Source organism: Piliocolobus tephrosceles, chromosome Y (genome assembly GCF_002776525.5).
Source record: "Piliocolobus tephrosceles isolate RC106 chromosome Y, ASM277652v3, whole genome shotgun sequence".
Lineage (NCBI taxonomy): Eukaryota > Metazoa > Chordata > Mammalia > Primates > Cercopithecidae > Piliocolobus > Piliocolobus tephrosceles.
In genome coordinates, this window is record NC_045456.1 from 8314767 (window position 1) to 8335311 (window position 20545).

Genomic DNA, 20545 nt, shown 5'->3' on the forward strand with positions numbered 1-20545 from the left:
TTTTTTTTTTGAGACGGAGTCTCGCTCTGTCGCCCAGGCTGGAGTGCTGTGGCCCGATCTCAGCTCACTGCAAGCTCCGCCTCCCGGGTTCACGCCATTCTCCTGCCTCAGCCTCCCGGGTAGCTGGGACTACAGGCGCCACCACCTCGCCCGGCTAGTTTTTTGTAGTTTTTAGTAGAGACGGGGTTTCACCGTGTTAGCCAGGATGGTCTCGATCTCCTGACCTCGTGATCCGCCCGTCTCGGCCTCCCAAAGTGCTGGGATTACAGGCTTGAGCCACCGCGCCTGGCCGTGGAGTGACTGCTAATGGGTACAGAGTTTCTTTTTGGGGTGATGAAAATGTTCTAAAATTGATTGTGGCATTGGTTGCATAGCTCTGAATATACTGAAAACTGCTGAATTGTACACATTAAATGGGTGTATTGTATGGTATGCGAATTATATCTCAATACAGCTGCTTGCTAGCTAGCTAGCTAGAGATATTCACATTGTCAGCCCCTCACTACGTGTACCAGGACAGCACTCTGTACTTCTGAAAGACACGAGCTGTCTCTGCTCTGTAAGCACTACATTCTGCAGAGGTGCAAACTCAGAGAGCCTTTGTTATTCTCTTGGCGAAGTACGTACTTCTTTATTTGCCCCAAATAGAAAGAGTAATGGTCCCATGATGAATGAGTAGAAAGCAAGACCATTTGTGGCTACACTTGATAAGTGCATCATTTTTATGCAATCTGAACACTTACAAATTAGGACCCAATTTACCTGCCTGACCGTTTAGGCTGTCGACACTAATAATCTTAGGGAGCTTTAATGGAGGTTGGGAAATGTGGCAGCTGTATTTCTTAGCAGCTGAGCACTTGGAAAAAAAGTGGATTAATCATCATACATGTGGTGATCCATCAGGATACATTTGCAAATCTATTGAAAGCTGATTTTCAAAACCTTGCTCAATTTGTGGCTCTTTGTTCTCATTCAAGATTTTGTGTGAATGGCATTTGGCATTATCGGCACCAACAGGGTGGAATTAGTTGTCCTTTTAATTCTAATTTGGAGATCAATCTTTCCATATCTGCAGTCCGAATTTTAGCTTCCAAGCCCTAGAATCAGCAGTATTATTCCAGAAATAATTAGGAACATCAGAGAATGCTGTGAGGACATTGAGTATCTATTAAGCGTAAGGTTTTGACAGTAGGAAAAGCCATTTCACTTAAGATGGACCTTGTCTCAAGCGCCTTAGTGACCCCAGAAGGAAAGCATTGGATGGGCAGTATGTAGATGGGCTCATTTGTCTTCCTTTTATGTACTAAATGCCTAATGAATCCATCTGGAAGAATGGTAATTTGCTTACTAATACAGATTTTCCAGGGCACTGATGGCTTCTGGTGGCAGACGGGCCTCATGTGTTAAGTACAAAGTGTTAAGCCAACATATGTTAAGTACAAAGGATACTTCATAGCCTTTCATTTTGCAAGGTAGAGATAATAAGTACCCTCCTTCTCCAGGTCTTCTCAGCTTTTAGGAGCTATTAGCTTCCATGCAAGGCCTAACTGGCATCAGACCTTTCTACCTTGTTTGTATGTAGTGTGTTTGCCGAAGCAGGTGGAGCTGGAGCTGAAGCAGGTTCAGGCACGCCTCCCTCACATTTCTACTGGAAATCAGATGAAGCTTGAGATGAGAAAAAATCAGGTCTATGCCTCATTCGGTTATATTCATATTCAATTATAAAGAGAGGGAGGAAAGCATTTAATGGGTTGGGATTGGGTTTTCAGGCCTCTTTCCTAAGAATTTGTTTTCCTTCTATGTGGTTGTAGAATAAATTTGGCTGTTTTATTTTATTTTTTTGAGACAGAGTCTCACTGTGTTGCCCAGGCTGGAGTGCAGTGGCATGACCTCGGCTCACTGCAACCTCCACCTCCCAGGTTCAACCGATTCTCCTGCCTCAGCCTCCCAAGTAGCTGGGATTATAGGCGTGAGCCACCACACCCAGCTAATTTTTACATTTTTAGTAGAGATGGTGTTTAACCACGTTGGCCAAGCTGGTCTCGAACTCCTGACTTCAGGTGATCCGCCCACCTCAGCCTCCAGAAGTGCTGGGATTGCAGGTGTGGAGCCACCGCACCCGGTATAAATTTGCTGTTTTAAATAGCAGTGATGATGAGGTGTAATCAAGACTGTCTGTTTAGTGTTAGGGCAGGATAATAATAGTAGCTCGTATGTATTGAGCCGTGGTAAGTACAGGTTGAGCATCCCTTCTCTGAAATCCTTGGGACCAGAAGCGTTTCCAATTTTTTTAGATGTTGGAATACTTGCATATACAATAATGACTTATCTTGTGGATTGTACTCAAGTCTAAACACGAAATTCATTTATGTTTCATATACACCTTACACACATAACCTGAAGGTAATTTTATATGGTATTTTAAATAAGTTTGTGCATGAAACAAAGTTTTGATTGCAACCCATCACATGCCAGGTGTGGAATTTTCCACTCGTGGCATCATGTTAGCACTCAGGAAGCTTTGGATTTTGGAGCATTTTGGATTTGGGAGTTTCGGGTTAAGGATGCTCAACCTGTATATTATATATTAGGGATGCTCAACTTGTAACTTCACAGAGAAGGAAACTGGGGCACTGGGCCTTTCCCGGGACCCACAGGTCAGAAAAGGTGAAGCGGGTCTGATATTAAGAGCTTTCTTTAACCACCTTGGCATGCTGCGTTTGGGGGTAAATAATGTCCCTGTTTCAAGGTGAGACTGAGCACTGATTTGCGCTTAATATTACGACAGGAGATAATCTGTAAATAGATATGGTTCTGTTTAGATTTCATTCCAAACCTAATGGTGCATGTAATTACATGATTACTACTATTAAAACAGGACACTTGTTTGCTGAGATACCAAAGTCTGTATTTCATGCAGGAAACTAGACCGGCAGCTACAGCTTAACACACTAATGCTGGTAATTAGTGAAGCTCTCGCTTAACTAAATGGGCCATTTGCCTTTGAAACCAGTGTGTAAATAGAAATACAGTAATCTGTCATCCCAGTCCACCTCTTTTGTCCTTAGTTTGAGGACTGGCTGTAGTTCTTTCCCAAGCTCTCCAGACGTTGTTCAAACAAACTGTGCACAAAAAATAGTAATAAAGAAGAGAAATGCTGAATTTCTAATGGGAATTTTGGTTGAGTGAATCCAATGTCTCCATCCAGGGACTATTAGGCTCTTATTGATGGGCAAGGATAAGCCTCTGGGTCTAAGTGCATTAGCAGGATATAACCCATTCCTCCCTTTCCATACAGATGCTGTGTCTGATTGGTCTCCTATGCATGAAGCTGCAATCTACGGACGTCAGCTGTCTCTGAGGAACCTCATCAGCCAGGTAGCTTTTTGAAAATATAATACAGAAGAAACCTATCAAAATATTAAAACAAATGTGTGACATAATAACACGGGGACTTTTAAATTAATTCATTAAATAGAAGACCTCATGGCGATTCTAATAACTACCATAATTTCTAAATAGGATGAGTAAATATTTTGAGATATTTTAGATGTCTATGACAATTGTAATATAACAGAAAATATCTATCATTTCTATTGGAGATAAGCCTACATACTACTATTACTACTGTGGTTTGTTGTCTACGTTCTGAACTGAAGGATTTGCTAAATTTCAGATAGAGCTGAGTGAGAATAAATGTGCTTTAAAAACATCCAATTTCATAGACCTGTCTAGAGTAAGAAATCCTCCTATAAGAAAATAATTTCTAAAGAAAAATTTCATACTATTCTAAGCCACTATCTTGAGCCATTTTTGGTAGCAGCAGCCTATTATAAATAGATTATAACACTAATTCTAGCTAAAAGAAGTTAGGCTACTTCCCAGATAAAATTAGAAATTTACCCTATTTTGATAGCACGAAAAATGATCACTGCAGCTTTTATGTATCACTTGTTAAATTGGACAGATACTCATTTGCATTCAGTATTTATATGTTTATGAAACATCAGCCAGAACCATCTCCAAGTTGTATCCCATTATTTGTGTAAGATGTCTTTTTAGAGATCCAGTTTCTGCTTTCATAAAGTGAGTATTCTGATACCTACCTAGGTCAGTCCACCCCACAACTCAATAACAAACCGCCCCAAAACTCAGTGACATGATAACAGTAACCATTATTTCTTGCTGATGTGTGTTTGTGTCAGCTCATCTAGGCTGGGCTTGGCTGGTCTGGGCTCCCAGCTGTGGGTTGGGTGTAGCCCTGCTGCACATCTCTTTCATCGTTCTTGGACCACTGGCTACCTGAGGAATTATTTTCTCTTGGCGAGACGCTGGAGCACAGCAGGGCAAGCCCAACCATGCAAGAATACTTCCAATCTGTTCATGTCACATCTGCTAACATCTCACTGGTCAAGTCACATGACCACATCCAAAGTCAAGGATCAAGAGAAGTACATTTTGTCAACTAAGAGTAGTTGACGACTGAAAATAAATAAAGTTAAGCCATTCGATCTTTTTTTTTTTTTTTTTTCAAAACTAAGAACTGACTGTGGACTGGACACTGTGAAGTAATGGGTTAATTACCTTATGTATTATATGACTCAGACTTGTTAATAATTTAGACAAACCACAGTTAATTTGAGGTAAAACTGTAGCTTGATGATGAACTATAAATGAGTTTCTAACTTTATAGAAGGAACCTTTCTGTAATGTGAGTATGTGGTGAAAACTTTTTGTTTTGTGTTACGAATAGCTGTGTTGTTGTATTTCATTTACCTGGATTTATGTATAAACACCTAAATGCTGGTTTTATTACTATTATCATTATTATTATTATTATTATTATTATTATTATTATTATTATTTTTGAGATAGGGTTTCGCTCGTTACCCAGTCTGGAGTGCAGTGGCGCGATCTTGGCTCACTGCAACCTCCGCCTCCCGGGTTCAAGCAATTCTGCCTCAGCCTCCCGAGTAGCTGGGCCTACAGGCATGTGCCACCATGCCCGGCTAATTTTGTATTTTTAGTAGAGACGAGGTTTCACCATATTGGTCAGGTTGGTCTCAAACTGCTGACCTCAGGTGATCCATCAGCCTTAGCCTCCCAAAGTGCTGGGATTACAGGCATGAACCACCGTGCCTGGTCTAAATGCCGGTTTAAAAATGGCAGTCGTGCTGGAGGAGCATGCACATTTTCTATTGGTTGTTTCCTATTGGTTGCCTTTTGCCCAAGTTCTATACCTCAGCCTGTCTTTCCCCCCACTTGTGTCTGATACACTTGCATGATTTTTGCTTCATGTGACAATCATACCCCTCTTGTGGCATTGACAAAACTACTTTTTGTAAGTGTGATGACTGTGAGAAAATAAGGTATTTTCTCCTGCCAATTAGACATTTAAGTCTTAGGTATGAATAGTAAAGTAAGAAATGACATATTCTTTTCTTTGATCAAGACGAGAGTTGGCAAATTTTTTTCAGTAAAGGACCAGATAATAAATATTTTAGGCTTTGTGAACTAAAGCCTAATTTTTCAGTCTCTGAAAATATTTCAGTCTCTGTTGGAAGTACCTAACTCTGCTGTTTAGCAGAAAAGCAGTTGTAGACAATATGTAAATGAATGGGCATGGCTGTGTTCTGGTAAAACTTTGCTTATGGATGCTGAAATTTGAATTTCATAAAATTTTCATGTGTCACAAAATATTCCTTTGATTTCTTTTAAACCATTAAAAATGTAGAAACCATTCCTAGCTGCTGTGCTGTACAGAAGCAGGTTGTGGTCTAGATTTGACTCTGTAGGCTGTTGTTTGCTGACCCTCTTGTCAAAACTATGATAGAGCTAGGAAATCTAAGAAAAAAAAATTAAATGTCAGGAAAAGGAGGGTTTTTTTGAGGAAAAAAATTGGGTGAAACTGATATTTTTATTACAAATATTATTAAATCCTATGTGCTACTAAATACTTACATTTAAAGAGCAATTATATTAGTTAATAGGTGCATTTCAATTTCCTAAATAAAGTACATTTAGGCTTCCTAAAAGGTGCATGCAGTCCATTTCTTTTCCCTTGCAGTTTCAAAATTTCCTTTTAATTGTCCCACAAGATAGAGACACTTGTGAATATGTTAAAATTTAATAATTGCTTGTTAAAACTTAGCAATTCGGGCCACGCTGACTTTAAAAAAATTGAGAAATTTCATAAACAAACATAAAAGAACTTAAACACGTGTGCAGTTGAACAAAAAGTGATGATGATGAGAATATTGCCATGTGACTGCCTCCCCAGGTCAGGAAATGGAAAAATAGCACATTTCTGGCTCCTCCAAAGAGTCACCCATCCCTCCCCTTACCGTGCTTTCTAGAACACAATCCTGTCCCTCTTCCACAGGATTAACCATTATCCCAATTTCCTTGTTTTCTTTATGGTTTTACTTTATATGTCTTCTGAAACAATATGGGGTAGTTTTGCCTAATTTTGAACTTTAAATTGATGTAATCATTCAGTGTGTATGCTTTTGGATTTTGCTTCTTTTGCTCAACATTATTTTTGCAAGCATCACCCTTGTAGTGCTTGCCATTGTAATTTGTTGGGTGTAATCTTTCTGCTGAAAGATTAAACCAAAGTTTATTAATTCAGTTCATTGTTGATGGACATTTGGTTTGTTTGCAGTTTCTATTACGACCAATGCTGTTGTGAATATTCTTGTATATGTATCTAGATGTATATATACCTAAGAGTCAAATTGCTGAGTCATAGGCATATGCATTGTCAGCTCTAATAGATACAGTCAAACTGTTTTCCTGAGTGGTTATACCATATTACACTCCCACCAGTAGTGTGGCAGTTTTTTTTTAAGTCAGTATAAACATCTTAGTGTACCATCTGACTCTGAGCCAGGTCAACTTTGTCATAGTACTGGAATGGTGGCTGAAAAACAGCCCCGGGGCACTGTTGCATTGCACCCCTTACTCTGACTATTTCCCCTCCTTCAGGGGTGGCTTGTGAACATCATCACGGCAGATCATGTCTCCCCACTCCACGAAGCCTGTTTCGGAGGTCATCCCTCTTGTGTGAAGATTTTATTAAACCATGGAGCTCAGGTAAGGGCAGCTGAAACAATATCTTAGAAACCAAGAATGAAAAATGACTATGTATATCCCTTCTGAATAACTTCCAGCACTTTTTGATTAGGCTGATTTGAAATATGAAGACAGTTGTTTTTTAAGAAAATTATGTTCATCAGACTTGTTTGCTTTGGTGACAGGTGGATGAAATACTAAATTTTTAGTCGTGCTTACAGTCTATATCATTTTCTTTATCACACACTACTAATAAATAGTTGTTAGACTTCCGTCTTCATTGTTATGGCTGGAAGGTAATGAAATACTGTGGAAAGCACACATTTGCCTGGGATGGCTAGGATGTCTGAGGAGACAGAAAATCTATGTGGTCATTCACCCTTTGACTGGCAACTTGGACTTGTTCACATGGTAGCAGGGATTGCAAGAGCAGCAAAAATGGACCTGTTTGGTGTTAGGCAACTGAATGGTGGGGTGGGGGATATTATGGGCTTGCTATCTTCTGGCCACAGCAAATGCAAAGTCCCAGAAATGATCGTGAGCAATTTTTGTATCTTGAAGTCATTCCTTATGGCAGGAGAGTAGAGTAGGTGAGAGGATTCAGAACCAGAAGCAACCCTGTCCATGCCAAAAAAAGAACGGGCTTTGTCCCAAGATTAGTAAAGAGCCAGAGGTGAGTGCATTGCCAGATTTATATTTGGGTTAAGAAAACATTCAAAACTTGGAAACAGGGAAAGTGGCAAGGTGAAGCAAGAGACACCTGGGGTACAAACCTGAAAGAGGTGCTCGTTCTCAGGCTCCTGCACTATTTGTGTGACTCCAAAAATGAATATGTCCTTAAATTTTCTACCCTGGGCAACTTTTGTGCCTCACTCTAGCCCTGGCCCTGCTTGGAAGTAGAGTTTGAGAATGAATTCATTGTCTTCACAATATCATTGCTTAAAAGATTCACCAAATAATCATTTAATGATACACAAGAATGTATCTGTGCTTGGCTTTTCTATTCACTGTTTAATTATAGCCCAAACACTGTGAAGTTAGACATTAACTTCTAAATTTCTGTCTGATTTCCAACATTAGAAAAGATAGCCTCAAAGATTATAGTTTTATGACCCTATAGGACATTAACACAGTTTATATATATATATATAAACATCTATTTTATTTTTGAGACGGAGTCTCGCTCTGTCACCCAGGCTGGAGTACAGTGGCATGATCTCAGCTCCCTGCAACCTCTGCCTCCCGGGTTCAAGTGATTCTCCTGCCTCAGCCTCCTGAGTAGCTGGGATTACAGGCACACGCCACCACACTTGGCTCATTTTTTTATTTTTAGTAGAGACGGGGTTTCACCATGTTGCTCAGGTTGGTCTCGAACTTCTGACCTCAGGTGACCCACCCACCTTGGCCTCCCAAAGTGCTGGGATTACAGGTGTGAGCCACCGTGCCCGGCTGAGTTTTGTATCTATTAGCAAATATATTTCAGCAGTCCGTTGACTATATAAGTTTTATAAGTTTTTCTTTTCTTTTTTTTTTTTTTGAGACAGAGTCTCGCTCTGTCGCCCAGGCTGGAGTGCAGTGGTATGATGTCAGCTCACTGCAACCTCCGCCTCCCGGGTTCAAGCAATCCTCCCGAGTAGCTGGGACTACAGGCGCACACTGCCATGCTCGGCTAATTGTTTGTATTTTAATGGAGACCGAGTTTCACCGTGTTGCCCAGGCTGGTCTTGAACTCCTGAGCTCAGGCAATCCGCCTGCCTTGTCCTTCCAAAGTGCTGAGATTACAGGCGTGAGCCATTGTGACTGGCCAAATATTTTTTTGAGCCAGTCTTACCATCTTACTGGTTCCCTCATTAATGAATGAGTTGAATAAAAACTTTGGTACGTGTTAATTCTGTATTTGTATGAAAGTCAAGTTTTTTAAAGTTTTCTAAATTATACTTTGAGAATTACAGTTGACAATTTCAACAGTTTCCTCACAGCAGCAAGAGTAATCCTCTTGCACCCATTAAGAAATTGAACTGGTGTGGGATGGGTCTAGGAAAGAAGTTTAAAATAGGGATTAGTTTGTAAGCGACTGAAATTATCCTAACTAGTTTCAAAGTTCATGTTCCTGGGGAGGGCATGGAAAAGATAAAACATTGAGTAACATTTTTGATGCTTTATAGCCACTCCCTAATTCCATTTTTCACAAAAACCTGTGGAATTTGGTACTTTTTTCTCCATTTTATAGCTGAGGAATTTAAGGCTCAGAGCAGTTAAATAACATCTTCAGAGTTGTGGACCCTACTTTTGAACCCAAAACATCCCCCTTCCTGTCTTCATCCTGGAGCTTCTTTTTCCAGGTGAATGGTGTGACAACAGACTGGCACACTCCACTGTTTAATGCTTGTGTCAGCGGCAGCCAGGATTGTGTGAATTTGCTTCTGCAGCACGGAGCCAGCGTTCAACCTGAGAGTGATCTGGCATCCCCCATCCATGAAGCTGCCAGGAGAGGTAAATCTGTTGAGAATTTTCTTTTTAAACCCACTCCTTCAAGGGACATCTTACTGCTGAAAGAAGGAAAGAAAAGGAGGTATATTTTAGAGCAGTAGTTCTCAAAATGGAGTCCCAGGACTGGAAGCATCAGCATGACCTTGCCTGCAAATACAGATTCTTGAGCCCCGCTCCAGCCCCATGAATCAGTAACTCTGGGCATGGGGCTCAGCACCTGTGTTTTGTTTAATAAGCCCTCGGGCTGCTTTCTGGTGCACACTAAGTTTGAGTGCCTCCCTTTTAGAGCATCTTGAATGTTTTTCGCTGCTATATTTACTGGAACAGGGCTTGGCACACAGTAGACTATCCATTAATATTTGTGGAATCCGTTGTTATACCCATGACCTTACATAAATCAAGTTATTTCATGAAACAAATTATATTCTTCTATTTCAGGGCCTTAAAGAACATTGTCTCAGTGACACTTAAGTTTGCCAAATGAAATAAGCTTTCAATTTTTGAAACTATAAGATGTTGTATACAGTTTGGGATAACTCTTTTCATTAAAGCCATACTTTTCTGATAGTCTTAGCTCGTAAAATCACAAGTTTTTATTTTCTCAAATTTGTCGTCATCATCATGACCATACCTTGCCAGAGGGCTTTCTGTTTCTCCAGTGGCTTTCACAGAGTGGCTTCCCATTTGACTGGACCAACCCACTTCTAGTGATCTCCCAAAGCGTTGATATTTATTTATTGAGAACATCCTAACTCATCATATTCGCTGCATACATAGAACTAAAATATAGCGAGAGAAACGTAGAGGAGCAATGTCCAAAATACGACATTCTGGACCAAGGAAGTGTGATTCAGCTTTTGCCTAGTTTTTCAGGTTGGGCTCTGCTCATGTTGGATTTGGTAGCTTCTTCTTTTTTTTTTTTTTTTGAGACGGAGTCTCGCTCTGTCGCCCAGGCTGGAGTGCAGTGGCTGGATCTCAGCTCACTGCTAGCTCCACTGCCCGGGTTTACACCATTCTCCTGCCTCAGCCTCCCGAGTAGCTGGGACTACAGGCGCCCGCCACCTCGCCCGGCTAGTTTTTTTGTATTTTTTAGTAGAGACGAGGTTTCACCGTATTAGCCAGGATGGTCTCGATCTCCTGACCTCGTGATCCGCCCGTCTCGGCCTCCCAAAGTGCTGGGATTACAGGCTTGAGCCACCGTGCCTGGCCACGGCAGCTTCTTCTAATCTAAGCTTGCCTATACCCGTTGTGGCCTGTTTCTCCCGGGCCTGCCTTTGGAGAGGTTGTAAGTTTCCTTCCCTGTCCCGTGGCCCACACTGTGACCTTTATTCTTCAGGTCCACCTTCAGGTCCTGTTCCTCCATATCTCTCCCCAACTCTCACTTCAATTTCTCTGCTTAGACTAACTACAAAGCCAGAAACAATTGAAAAAGGTGGATGGTTGCTGATTGGTTACCGTGGGTAGTAATCTCAAATGGAGTTTCACCCGTAGTTGCAGATTGCATCCTATAGTCAAACCATTTAACTGGTAGCAGTGTTTAAAATCACTCCTGGCCGGGCGCGGTGGCTCACGCCTGTAATCCCAGCACTTTGAAAGGCCAAGGCGGGCGGATCACAAGGTCAGGAGATCGAGACCATCCTGGCTAACACGGTGAAACCCCGTCTCTACTAAAAACAGAAAAAAATTAGCCTGGCATAGTGGCGGGCGCCTGTAATCCCACCTACTCAGAAGGCTGAGACAGGAGAACGGCATGAACCCGGAAGGCGGAGCTTGCAGTGAGCGGAGATCGCGCCACTGCACTCCAGCATGACTCCATCTCAAAAAAAATAAATAAATAAAATTAAAAAATCACTCCTGATTTGGCCGGGCCTGGTGGGTCATGCCTGTAATCCCAGCACTTTGAGAGGCCGAGGTGGGCGGATTGCCTGAGCTCAGGAGTTTGAGACCAGCCTGGGCAACATGGTGAAACCCCGTCTTTACTAAAAACACAGAAAAATTAGCCGGGCGCCTGTAGTGCCAGCTACTTGGGAGCCTGAGGCAGGAGAATGGCGTGAACCCAGTAGGCGGAGCTTGCAGTGAGCTGAGATTGCGCCACTGCACTCCAGCCTGGGCGACAGAGCGAGACTCCGTCTCTAAAACAAAATAAAATAAAATCACTCCTGATTCTAATTAAAGGAAATTGCTTTTGGTCCTCTGGATAAACTGCTGCCAAATTTAATGCAAAATGGGGATGGCATTGTCTTTCTAGCTAAGGGAACTCGTAACTGTTTTTCTCCTGCTTTGGGCTGCAGGCCACGTGGAGTGTGTCGACTCTCTCATAGCTTATGGGGGCAACATTGACCATAAGATCAGTCACCTGGGCACTCCACTCTATTTGGCTTGTGAAAACCAACAGAGAGCCTGTGTCAAGAAGCTTCTGGAGTCAGGTAAAGCAAAAAGCAAACCAAAACAAGAAAAGGAAATGGAAAGTAAATTAAAGTAAATTAAATGTATTTTAAACATCTTACTGCTGTAGGAGAGAAATTAGTGTGGGCAATGGAGTTGGACAAGGTCAGGGTTCATATTGACTGTTCCCTTGGGGAATTAGTTCACACTGTTTGAACTTCAGTTCTCTCACTCCTAACGAGGATGAGGATGATGATGATGATGCCTCTTCTCAGGGTGGTCCTCAATGATTATTGGTTTCTCCTCCCTTTCCTCTGTCTCCCTCCATTTGGCCAGTCACATTATTAAGTCCTGCATAACTTGCAAAGCTGTTGGATTAGTGTTGAATCTTCCTATTTGGGACCTTCACCAGTTCTCTTTGGTTTAAATACTGAACTTGCCCCATTGCAAATACTATATTTTCCTTGAAAAGGCCTATGTACCCTTATTTCTTTTCACCTCCCTGCTGTTGTCCAGCCCCCTTCTCAACACCTGGAACACCATTTCATCACCTCTTTAATTATCTGAGTCCTGTTTATTCTTTAAGGCTTCAGTAATCTGTTTTCCAATGAATGTTGTTATAGTCCTTATTGCCTCCTACTCATCTGGCAGGCATTGCTATGAATTAAGAGATGCAATCTTTGTCTCTCCCCCACCGCCCACCCCACCTCTGCCACTCTGGGCAGATTTTAAGCCTCTAGCCTGGAAAGGGCCGTGTTTGGTATCCCTCACAAAGTCAAGAACAATACAAGACCAGATCATTTAGCGTTTGTTGAGTGGACATAGATTTTCATTTTACCAGAGGGATGGCAGCTCAGGTAAAGCCACATGTTCCCGCATGTCACAGTGAAAGCCAGGATCTGGGCTGGAGTGGGAATTTGTTAAGAGTGTAGGAATGGAACTGGGTGAGGACAGTCCTAGAAATCCACCTTACTCCTGCAGGGGAGAACTTTGCCACCTCCCCTGTGATCTTGGGATTGGCCAGTCTAATCCAGGGGATACCCCCATTAGTTGGTTGCTTTTCAGAGTCCAAATCACCAGTCCCAAGTGCCCGGTTTTACACCCTGTGGCAGCTGCATACCAGGTGAGTTTGGCTGCTTGGTGTAGGCTGGATTTTACCATCTAGCCTCTCCCTCAGGCTGTACTGGCTAATACTTAGGTTCCATTAATAATAATGTGGAGCTTTTATGTCACTAGGATTTTTCTTATATGCATGATGCCTATGTACAGTGCTGAAAGGCAAATTTTTAACTTTCTATGCCATATTGCTCATGCTGTACATTCAGTAACATTATCAGATGGGATTTTCCCCACATTATAAAATGGAATCAAATCATCTCCCATTTTTCCAGGATTGCTGTGCTCAATATGGATCCCCTCTTGTTAGGAAATTTTGGGGCTCAGGGCTTTGAAAAGGAGGATGGTTGGATTCTGCTCCTTGCTGACTCTTTTCTGTTCTTGTGACTGTTTAGGAGCGGACGTGAACCAAGGGAAAGGTCAGGATTCCCCACTTCATGCAGCGGCCAGGACCGCCAGTGAAGAGCTGGCCTGCCTCCTCATGGATTTTGGAGCAGACACCCAGGCCAAGAATGCTGAAGGCAAACGTCCTGTGGAGCTGGTGCCTCCAGACAGCCCTTTGGCCCGGCTCTTCTTGGAGAGAGAAGGTGCTTCTTTGCCAAAACCTAAGCCCTAATCTGTTGACACCCCTTGAGGCTCTAGTGAAAGGCAGGTATTTGGCAATTTCTGGCTCCCAATCCTATACAAAGATCATTCTCTGCCATCACCAAGTCTGGGGAAGTTGAGATAATTCAATATTCAATGAGATACAGTACTGGTCACAGTACAGTAAATAACTCCTGCTATTTAGCATATTGGATACAGGTTTTGGGGATGATCTAATATTCATTATGGGGTAGGCCAGTTTTTTAAAAATTAAGATATTGTTGTAAAATTTTAGTATCACATTTATTTAAAACATGCTTTAGAATGAGGCAGCGGAGGACTCTTTGGGGTTGCATGAGGCCCCAGGATATCTTTTTGCACCACAGATGGGCCAGACTAGTGGACACTTGGTTTCTGGGCTTAAAATGCAGCTCTTTAAGAGTTTAGGGTTCACACCAATCCAAAGACATTTACTACTATAAATTAACAAATGATAAGTCCACACTTCTCTACAAGTAAGAACTGAGACTCCCAACTCAAACAATGAAATATTGTGGTTGAGCAGTATATATGGAAGTAGGGCTTTGAGGCCTGGGCTGGGCTGGGGAACCAAGACACCTCAAGTTGGGGAGCCACCCTGTTGCAATCTTCATGGGCTCAGAGGCAGTTGAGCAATCAGCTCAGTACTTCTTTTACTGGAGTGTGGACTCTGAACTCTTAGGGATTCTGGGACTTTGAAGCAGGCCTTCCTACCAGAAGGATTCTGATGTTACACAATCTAGTTATTTTCTCCCCACATGATGAGCAGTAGGGTTGGCCTTGGGCAGAACTGTAAAGTGGGCTAAGGAATCCTTCCTCCTACACTCACTGCCCCAGGGTGCTTGCAGTCAAGTCCCTGCCTAGGGACATGCCGAACAAGGCCTATGCTCCTGAGCAGTGCTGGTCAGGCAGAAAAGACTGACTCCAGGCACAAGGAATTGTCCAGTAGAGGCCGCTTTCAGTTAAGCAGTGGGATGATCACGGAACAGTTCTATCTGCATTTTAATAATTAACTTGTTTTGAAAAAGTTGTATGTCTACAAGGCCCATAAAAATATCTTAATTTTTAAAAAATCAGAATAAAAAATGAACAGAACAATGTGGATTGTAATCATCTTTATACCAACCCAGTTGTGAAATAGAATTTTTAATTGTTTTAATTGAGAAAGGGATTCACAAAGACAAAAGTGCCTCAGGTCCCCCTCAGTCATAATGTAGGGCATATGTTAATGTAGGAGGTATATGTCCCCTCCTCCATCAAACAACCTCATAGCATTCTCACATTGCCTCCCCTGGCTTTTCCTTTCTGCTTCGTTTCCCAAAGCCATTCCTGGAGACGGTAATTACTTTCATTTTGATTGTTTTTTTTTTGTTTTTTTTTTTTTTGAGACAGAGTCTTGCTCTGTTGCCCGGGCTGGAGTGCAGTGGCCGGATCTCAGCTCACTGCAAGCTCCGCCTCCCGGGTTCACTCCATTCTCCTGCCTCAGCCTCCAGAGTAGCTGGGACTACAGGCGCCCGCCACCTTGCCCGGCTAGTTTTTTTGTATTTTTAGTAGAGACGGGGTTTCACCGTGTTAGCCAGGATGGTCTCGATCTCCTGACCTCGTGATCCACCCACCTCGGCCTCCCAAAGTGCGGAGATGACAGGTGTGAGCCACCGCGCCCGGCCAGCAACAACCATTGATGTTTTAAAGCCAAAGTGTACTGGGTGAGGGGGATGGTGGCTGCGGTCGTGCTGGGCTGACAGCCATTTCTAGGTTTTAATTGAGCAAACACTGCCTTAGATGCTTATCAAGGGTGAGGTGGTAATATTCTTGAAATCTTTTCCCTTTTTTCAGAAAAAGGGAAAATCTTACCTTTCCTAACACCCACGCAAAGCCCAAATTTAGAACATGGTTGGGTTTTACCAACATTCTCATGTTGCCATACCATTGAAAGAGGACAGTAATCGAATTCCCTTCCCCAGGAAACAGAGAAACAGGCAGACGGAAGCTGCCTGTTTTGTCTCAAAAACAAAAACAAAAAAAACATCAATGGTTGTTGCTGGGGGAAAAAAGAAATCAAGGCCCAAAGGAATATGCCGATTCATAAATATACAATTAGCTGGTTTTATTATCGAGCAAAGCAAACCCCTTGAATGTTTGCAGGTGCCAGCGAGTGAGTGCAAATCTGTAGTGGGTTTTCAGCTCTTGTGTCTGTGGACTTGAAGCTACAGTTGTTTTACATTGTCTTACTTGTAGTAAACAGTTATCAGCATTCAGTTGGCATCAGTAGTTATTAATACACTGAGTTTCCTGTGACATCCCACTTTTCTTAATTCTCTATCAGGTCTGCTCTGAGATCTTGTTATTTGTAATGCTTTATCAGTACCTCCTAGGGTTGCCTCTGACAGCGTTTCTAGCACAGATGATCAGTCACATCTTTCAACATTCCTTACTGAGGTTAGATTAGGTTCAGTTACCCCACACTGTGGTTTTTGCTGCTCGTTAATATATATGCCTTGAGAACACTGGGAAGCCATTCATTATTATATGCTTTGAGTATACTGGGCATCATCTCATAGGTGCCTTACTCCAACAGGACCCTTCTGTTAGGGCCTGGTTTGAAATACTGCAAGTATTGTTTTGATTGTATATGTGTTGAGTTCCATCTCTCCTTGTTCTCCATCACCTTGAGAGATAAGTTAACTCAGTTGATCCTGTAGTTGGTGGTGATGCTATAGGAAAGTAGACACCACAGTATCCTTTTGGCTGTATTCTCAACCCTGACCGCACACTCAGATGACCTTGGGCAACTGCCTTTAGAAAATCCGGATGCTTGGGCTTCACCCAACAATAGTCGAAGCAGCATCTCTGGTTGGGGGGACTCAGCGTCCATGTGGTTGAATGTGCCTCCACCCCAGGTGAGTCTGAAGTGCTACGTGGATTGAGGGCTATGGCTTTATGGAGTTCTTGAGGGTATATAGCTTTGCCTTTTAAAAAATAACCAAAAGAAGATTCCCATTACAATTTGGTGCAGGAACAGGAGTGGGGGTGGGGGGATGTGGGCATGGAAAATCATTCCCCATCCTTTTGCCCTGTAACAGAGTTTCTCAACCTTGACACTATTGACATTTTGGATCAGTTGGGGGCTGTCCTGTGTACTTGGGGATGTTTAGAAGCATCCTTGGCCTCTCCCATTAGATGCCAGTGGCACCCTTCCTCAAGTTTTGGCAACCAAAAATGTCTCCAGATACTGACAAATGTCCCCTGAGGAGCAAAATGATCTCCTTTCCTTCCCCGAGCCTCCTCCCACTTGTGAACCACTGTCCTAAAATGTAAACTGTTGAGTGTTCCCTAAGCAAGGTTTGTGCTAGCTGGTTGACTTTTCACCTGTGAATTGAAGCATTGGAATAGCTCTGAATACAGAATATAAAAACAAACACGACTTAACGTACTCAGGATTCACTGTGAGCTCATTGTATTTGAATACCTTAAATTGCTCAAGTTATAAAAAGGTTTGCATCTAGAAATATGTGCTTATTTTTAAAGGTAAAAGATAACAATACCATTAAACGTAACTTTATTTTTATTATTGGAATTTTTGTGTAGCTGTGTAATTCCCAAGTTAGCTTACTTAAGCCTCTATTAGTGAGGCTAAGCTTTAAATTTCTTTCACTCTGCTCTAAATTAAAACGTAACAAGCTTATTTCAATTAGCTACCAGAAAAGAAAGAACATAGACTAAAAATGCCTTCTACAAAAAAATCCCAGAAAATGATCTTAGGTAGTTCAATATTATTTCCTTATAACAATGTTCTATCTTGTATGCTTTTTTTTTTTTTTTTTAAAGGAGAAGTCTTAGATCAATAACACCACTGTGTGACTTGTCTTATGATCTTTCTTCAGGGCCGCCTTCTTTGATGCAGTTATGCCGCCTTAGAATTCGGAAGTGCTTTGGAATCCAGCAGCATCATAAGATAACCAAACTCGTCCTCCCAGAGGATCTGAAACAGTTTCTCCTACATCTTTAAATGCATCAAGGGAATGGATTCACAAACGACGTGAAAACATGATTGAGTGTTGTAGCCACTAGAATTTTAAAATCAAGTTGGGTTTATAGAGTTTGACTAGTTTTTTTCGATTAGATTTGTATTGGTTATAAACTTGTTTATAGAGTTTGACTGATTTTTTTGATTCAATTTGTATTTGTTAAACTCTGAAGCCAGAGTTGAAACACACTGCATACGTTTGTACTATTAGTTAGAAGGCGTGAAGACTTTTTCCCTGCTTTGGAGAGTGTCATAAGTTATTGTTTTGCATATCTACTGCATGCCAAGCACTTTCTGCATCATCTAATTTAGCCCTCACAGCAACTGGGTCAAGATGTTCAATTTTCCAGAGCAAGGATAGAGGAGTCAGATTCAAATGCAGGTTTTCTGACGTTAACTTAGGTGATGATTTGATTGAGGCAGGATTTTCCAGTATCACTATCCTTGTTCCATCTCTGCTATATGGGAATGAAAATAAAGAAATGTATTTCTTGGTTTGTCTAATTTGTTTTAACCTTCCCTGTTCTTAGGACAAAACCACTACTGTCCTAGCATAGTATGGGGGCCAGTTCTTTTATTCAACCAAAACACTATACATATTAAGCATATTCTTGAATCTTGCTGCTTAATACAGTAGCCACTAGTTTGGTGGTTCTCCACTGAGGTTAATTTTGTTACCCAGGGATGTTCAATACCTGGAGACATTTTGTTTGTCACAACTGAGGAAGGGGGTGTTACAGGCATCTAGTGAGTAGAGGTCTGGAATGCTGCTAAGCCTCTTAGAATGCACAGGACAGCCCCACCACAAAGAACTTTCCCGTCCAAAATGTTAATACTGTAGTGTTGAGAAACACTGCTGTAGCCATGTGCCTATTTAAAAACGTAAATTAATTAAAATTAGATAAAATTTAAAATCCAGTTTCTCGGTGTCATTGGCCACATTTCAGGTGCAAAATATGCACAGATGGCTAGTGGCTACTGTATTGAACAGTGCAGGTACAGATTGCGGAAGAAAGTTCCATTGCTCCATCATTGAACAGATTTCTATTGAACAGTGTTCTTTGGAGGCACGATGAATGGATTTTTTTACTGCCTTTCAGTTTCAGATTTACAGGAACACTGTGATATAATTTAGTAATGATGGCTGTAGTTTCAGTTACTTCTCTGAGAGATGAATTTGGGGCTCCATTGCATCAATCGAAAGGAAGTATTGTAACTCCTTATGTCAAATCCTTACCTGTAAGATTACATATGGTCTAGATGATCTCTAAATCTATTTCCAATATAGTTTTTCTGTAATTGTAAATTTAATTTACTGTATGAAAGACTCCAGAATATTAGTCTAAAATGCACAGCTAGTTTCCCAGCAGATGGCACTGTTGTCACACAGTCACTTAAGCGAAAGGTTTGCTCCTCATAAATGACCCATCATAAAATGGTTTACAACATAAGCTCTGGAAATTTCCATTCAAGAATGAAAACTTTGTAGTGATAGATTCCACTGACACTTGTTTCCTTCTCTTCCTGTGTACACAATTCAAATGTGACTACAGAACTTTACCTCCTCCTCCTTTTTTACAGAACTTCACCTCCTACTTTAAAAAAAAATTCATCTGATCATGTTTACATGTATTGCTTAGGATTTATGCCATTAATTAACATCAACGTCCTGCCACGAGGAAAATCTTTTAGTTCACTTACTTAGAAAATATGTGATGAACTCCCATGTCTGTATCAGGCACTATTCTAGGCACAGGGTGGTAAGGAACAAGACAGGTAAAGATACTTGATTTCTTGGATGTTACACTCTGGTCAGAGTCATTTGCTAAGGGGTGAGGAGCTGTAGACATTTTGCTATGGTTTTCTTTTGGAAAGCACCAGTTTAGAAAATAACATGGTTTCTCATAAAATGTATCAGACGCTTGCTTGTGTTAATCTTCCCTCAGTCAAATCCACTTAGTTTAACCCAGAACTGTAACAATTATTAGAACAGTATTTTTTTCTTCTTAGATAGTCCAGACAATCAATTTGCAAGTCCATATAATAGATGGTCATCCCTACATATGGGAGTAATACCATTACCACTTCACTCATGGCAATTTAGGAAAATTTCAAATGACTTCACTTAGCCATGCTCAAAAAGAATATTTAAATACAGAATCTGTTATGAGTCTAGATGTGGTTATATTTATAAGTGGCATATACCTATGAATGCTTTATCATTCCAACCTGGCAAAACCTCACACATTCTATCATCAAAGCTGGTTAAATGGCATTGAATAGACCCTACCTTTATGAATGATGGACATAAACTCATGAACCCATCTTTTTAAAATGATCATTTTGTCTGTTTTTAGATTGCAAACGACACATTTATTGTCAACCAATCTCATTGTCATTGTACTACATATTACTTGCTTTTATTCAGTACACATGCTGGCTACTTGGTGCCCATTGCTAGCACAATTCCTGTTAGAATGAAAGAGGAAGGCAAGAGGAAGGGACCAGGAAAGGATGGCTTATTTCTTCAGGGTTTGTAATGGGGCTAATTGACATGGGCTGATACTCCATGTACCAGGTCACAGTGGCCAGCCATTAAGTAGACATTAGGGGCTCAGAAATGAGGGTCTAAGATGTGCTCAGCTGTCTACTCTGGAGCATGAGGTTTCCGCCTTCATAATATGATAAAAGCCCAGCATTAGGGCTTCAGCCTCAGACCAGGCCAGCATCAAAACCAACTAAATAATAGCTCCCATTCTAGAGGGCTTGCTGAAAGCCAGGCATGATGCATTGACGATTTATAAACCTTCCCTCAAACCCTTACAGTTC

At 41.5% G+C, this 20545-nt stretch overlaps 1 protein-coding gene across 2 annotated transcripts in view; it reads left to right on the forward strand.

Moving 5' to 3' along the window:
- ASB9 (ankyrin repeat and SOCS box containing 9) overlaps positions 1–18220 on the forward strand; it is a 27927-nt gene extending 9707 nt beyond the window's left edge. Inside the window, exons 3-8 of one of the 2 annotated variants that reach the window (XM_023198977.1) lie at positions 3299–3378; positions 6988–7095; positions 9417–9567; positions 11856–11990; positions 13461–13713; positions 17574–18220. In XM_023198977.1, the coding sequence (XP_023054745.1) occupies positions 3299–3378; positions 6988–7095; positions 9417–9567; positions 11856–11990; positions 13461–13681 (695 nt within the window). In that variant the 3' untranslated portion in view covers positions 13682–13713; positions 17574–18220. The remainder of the gene's footprint in view (positions 1–3298; positions 3379–6987; positions 7096–9416; positions 9568–11855; positions 11991–13460; positions 13714–17573) is intronic. The other variant, XM_023198975.2, reaches the window with a different exon arrangement.
- The last annotated feature ends 2325 nt before the right edge of the window (positions 18221–20545 follow it).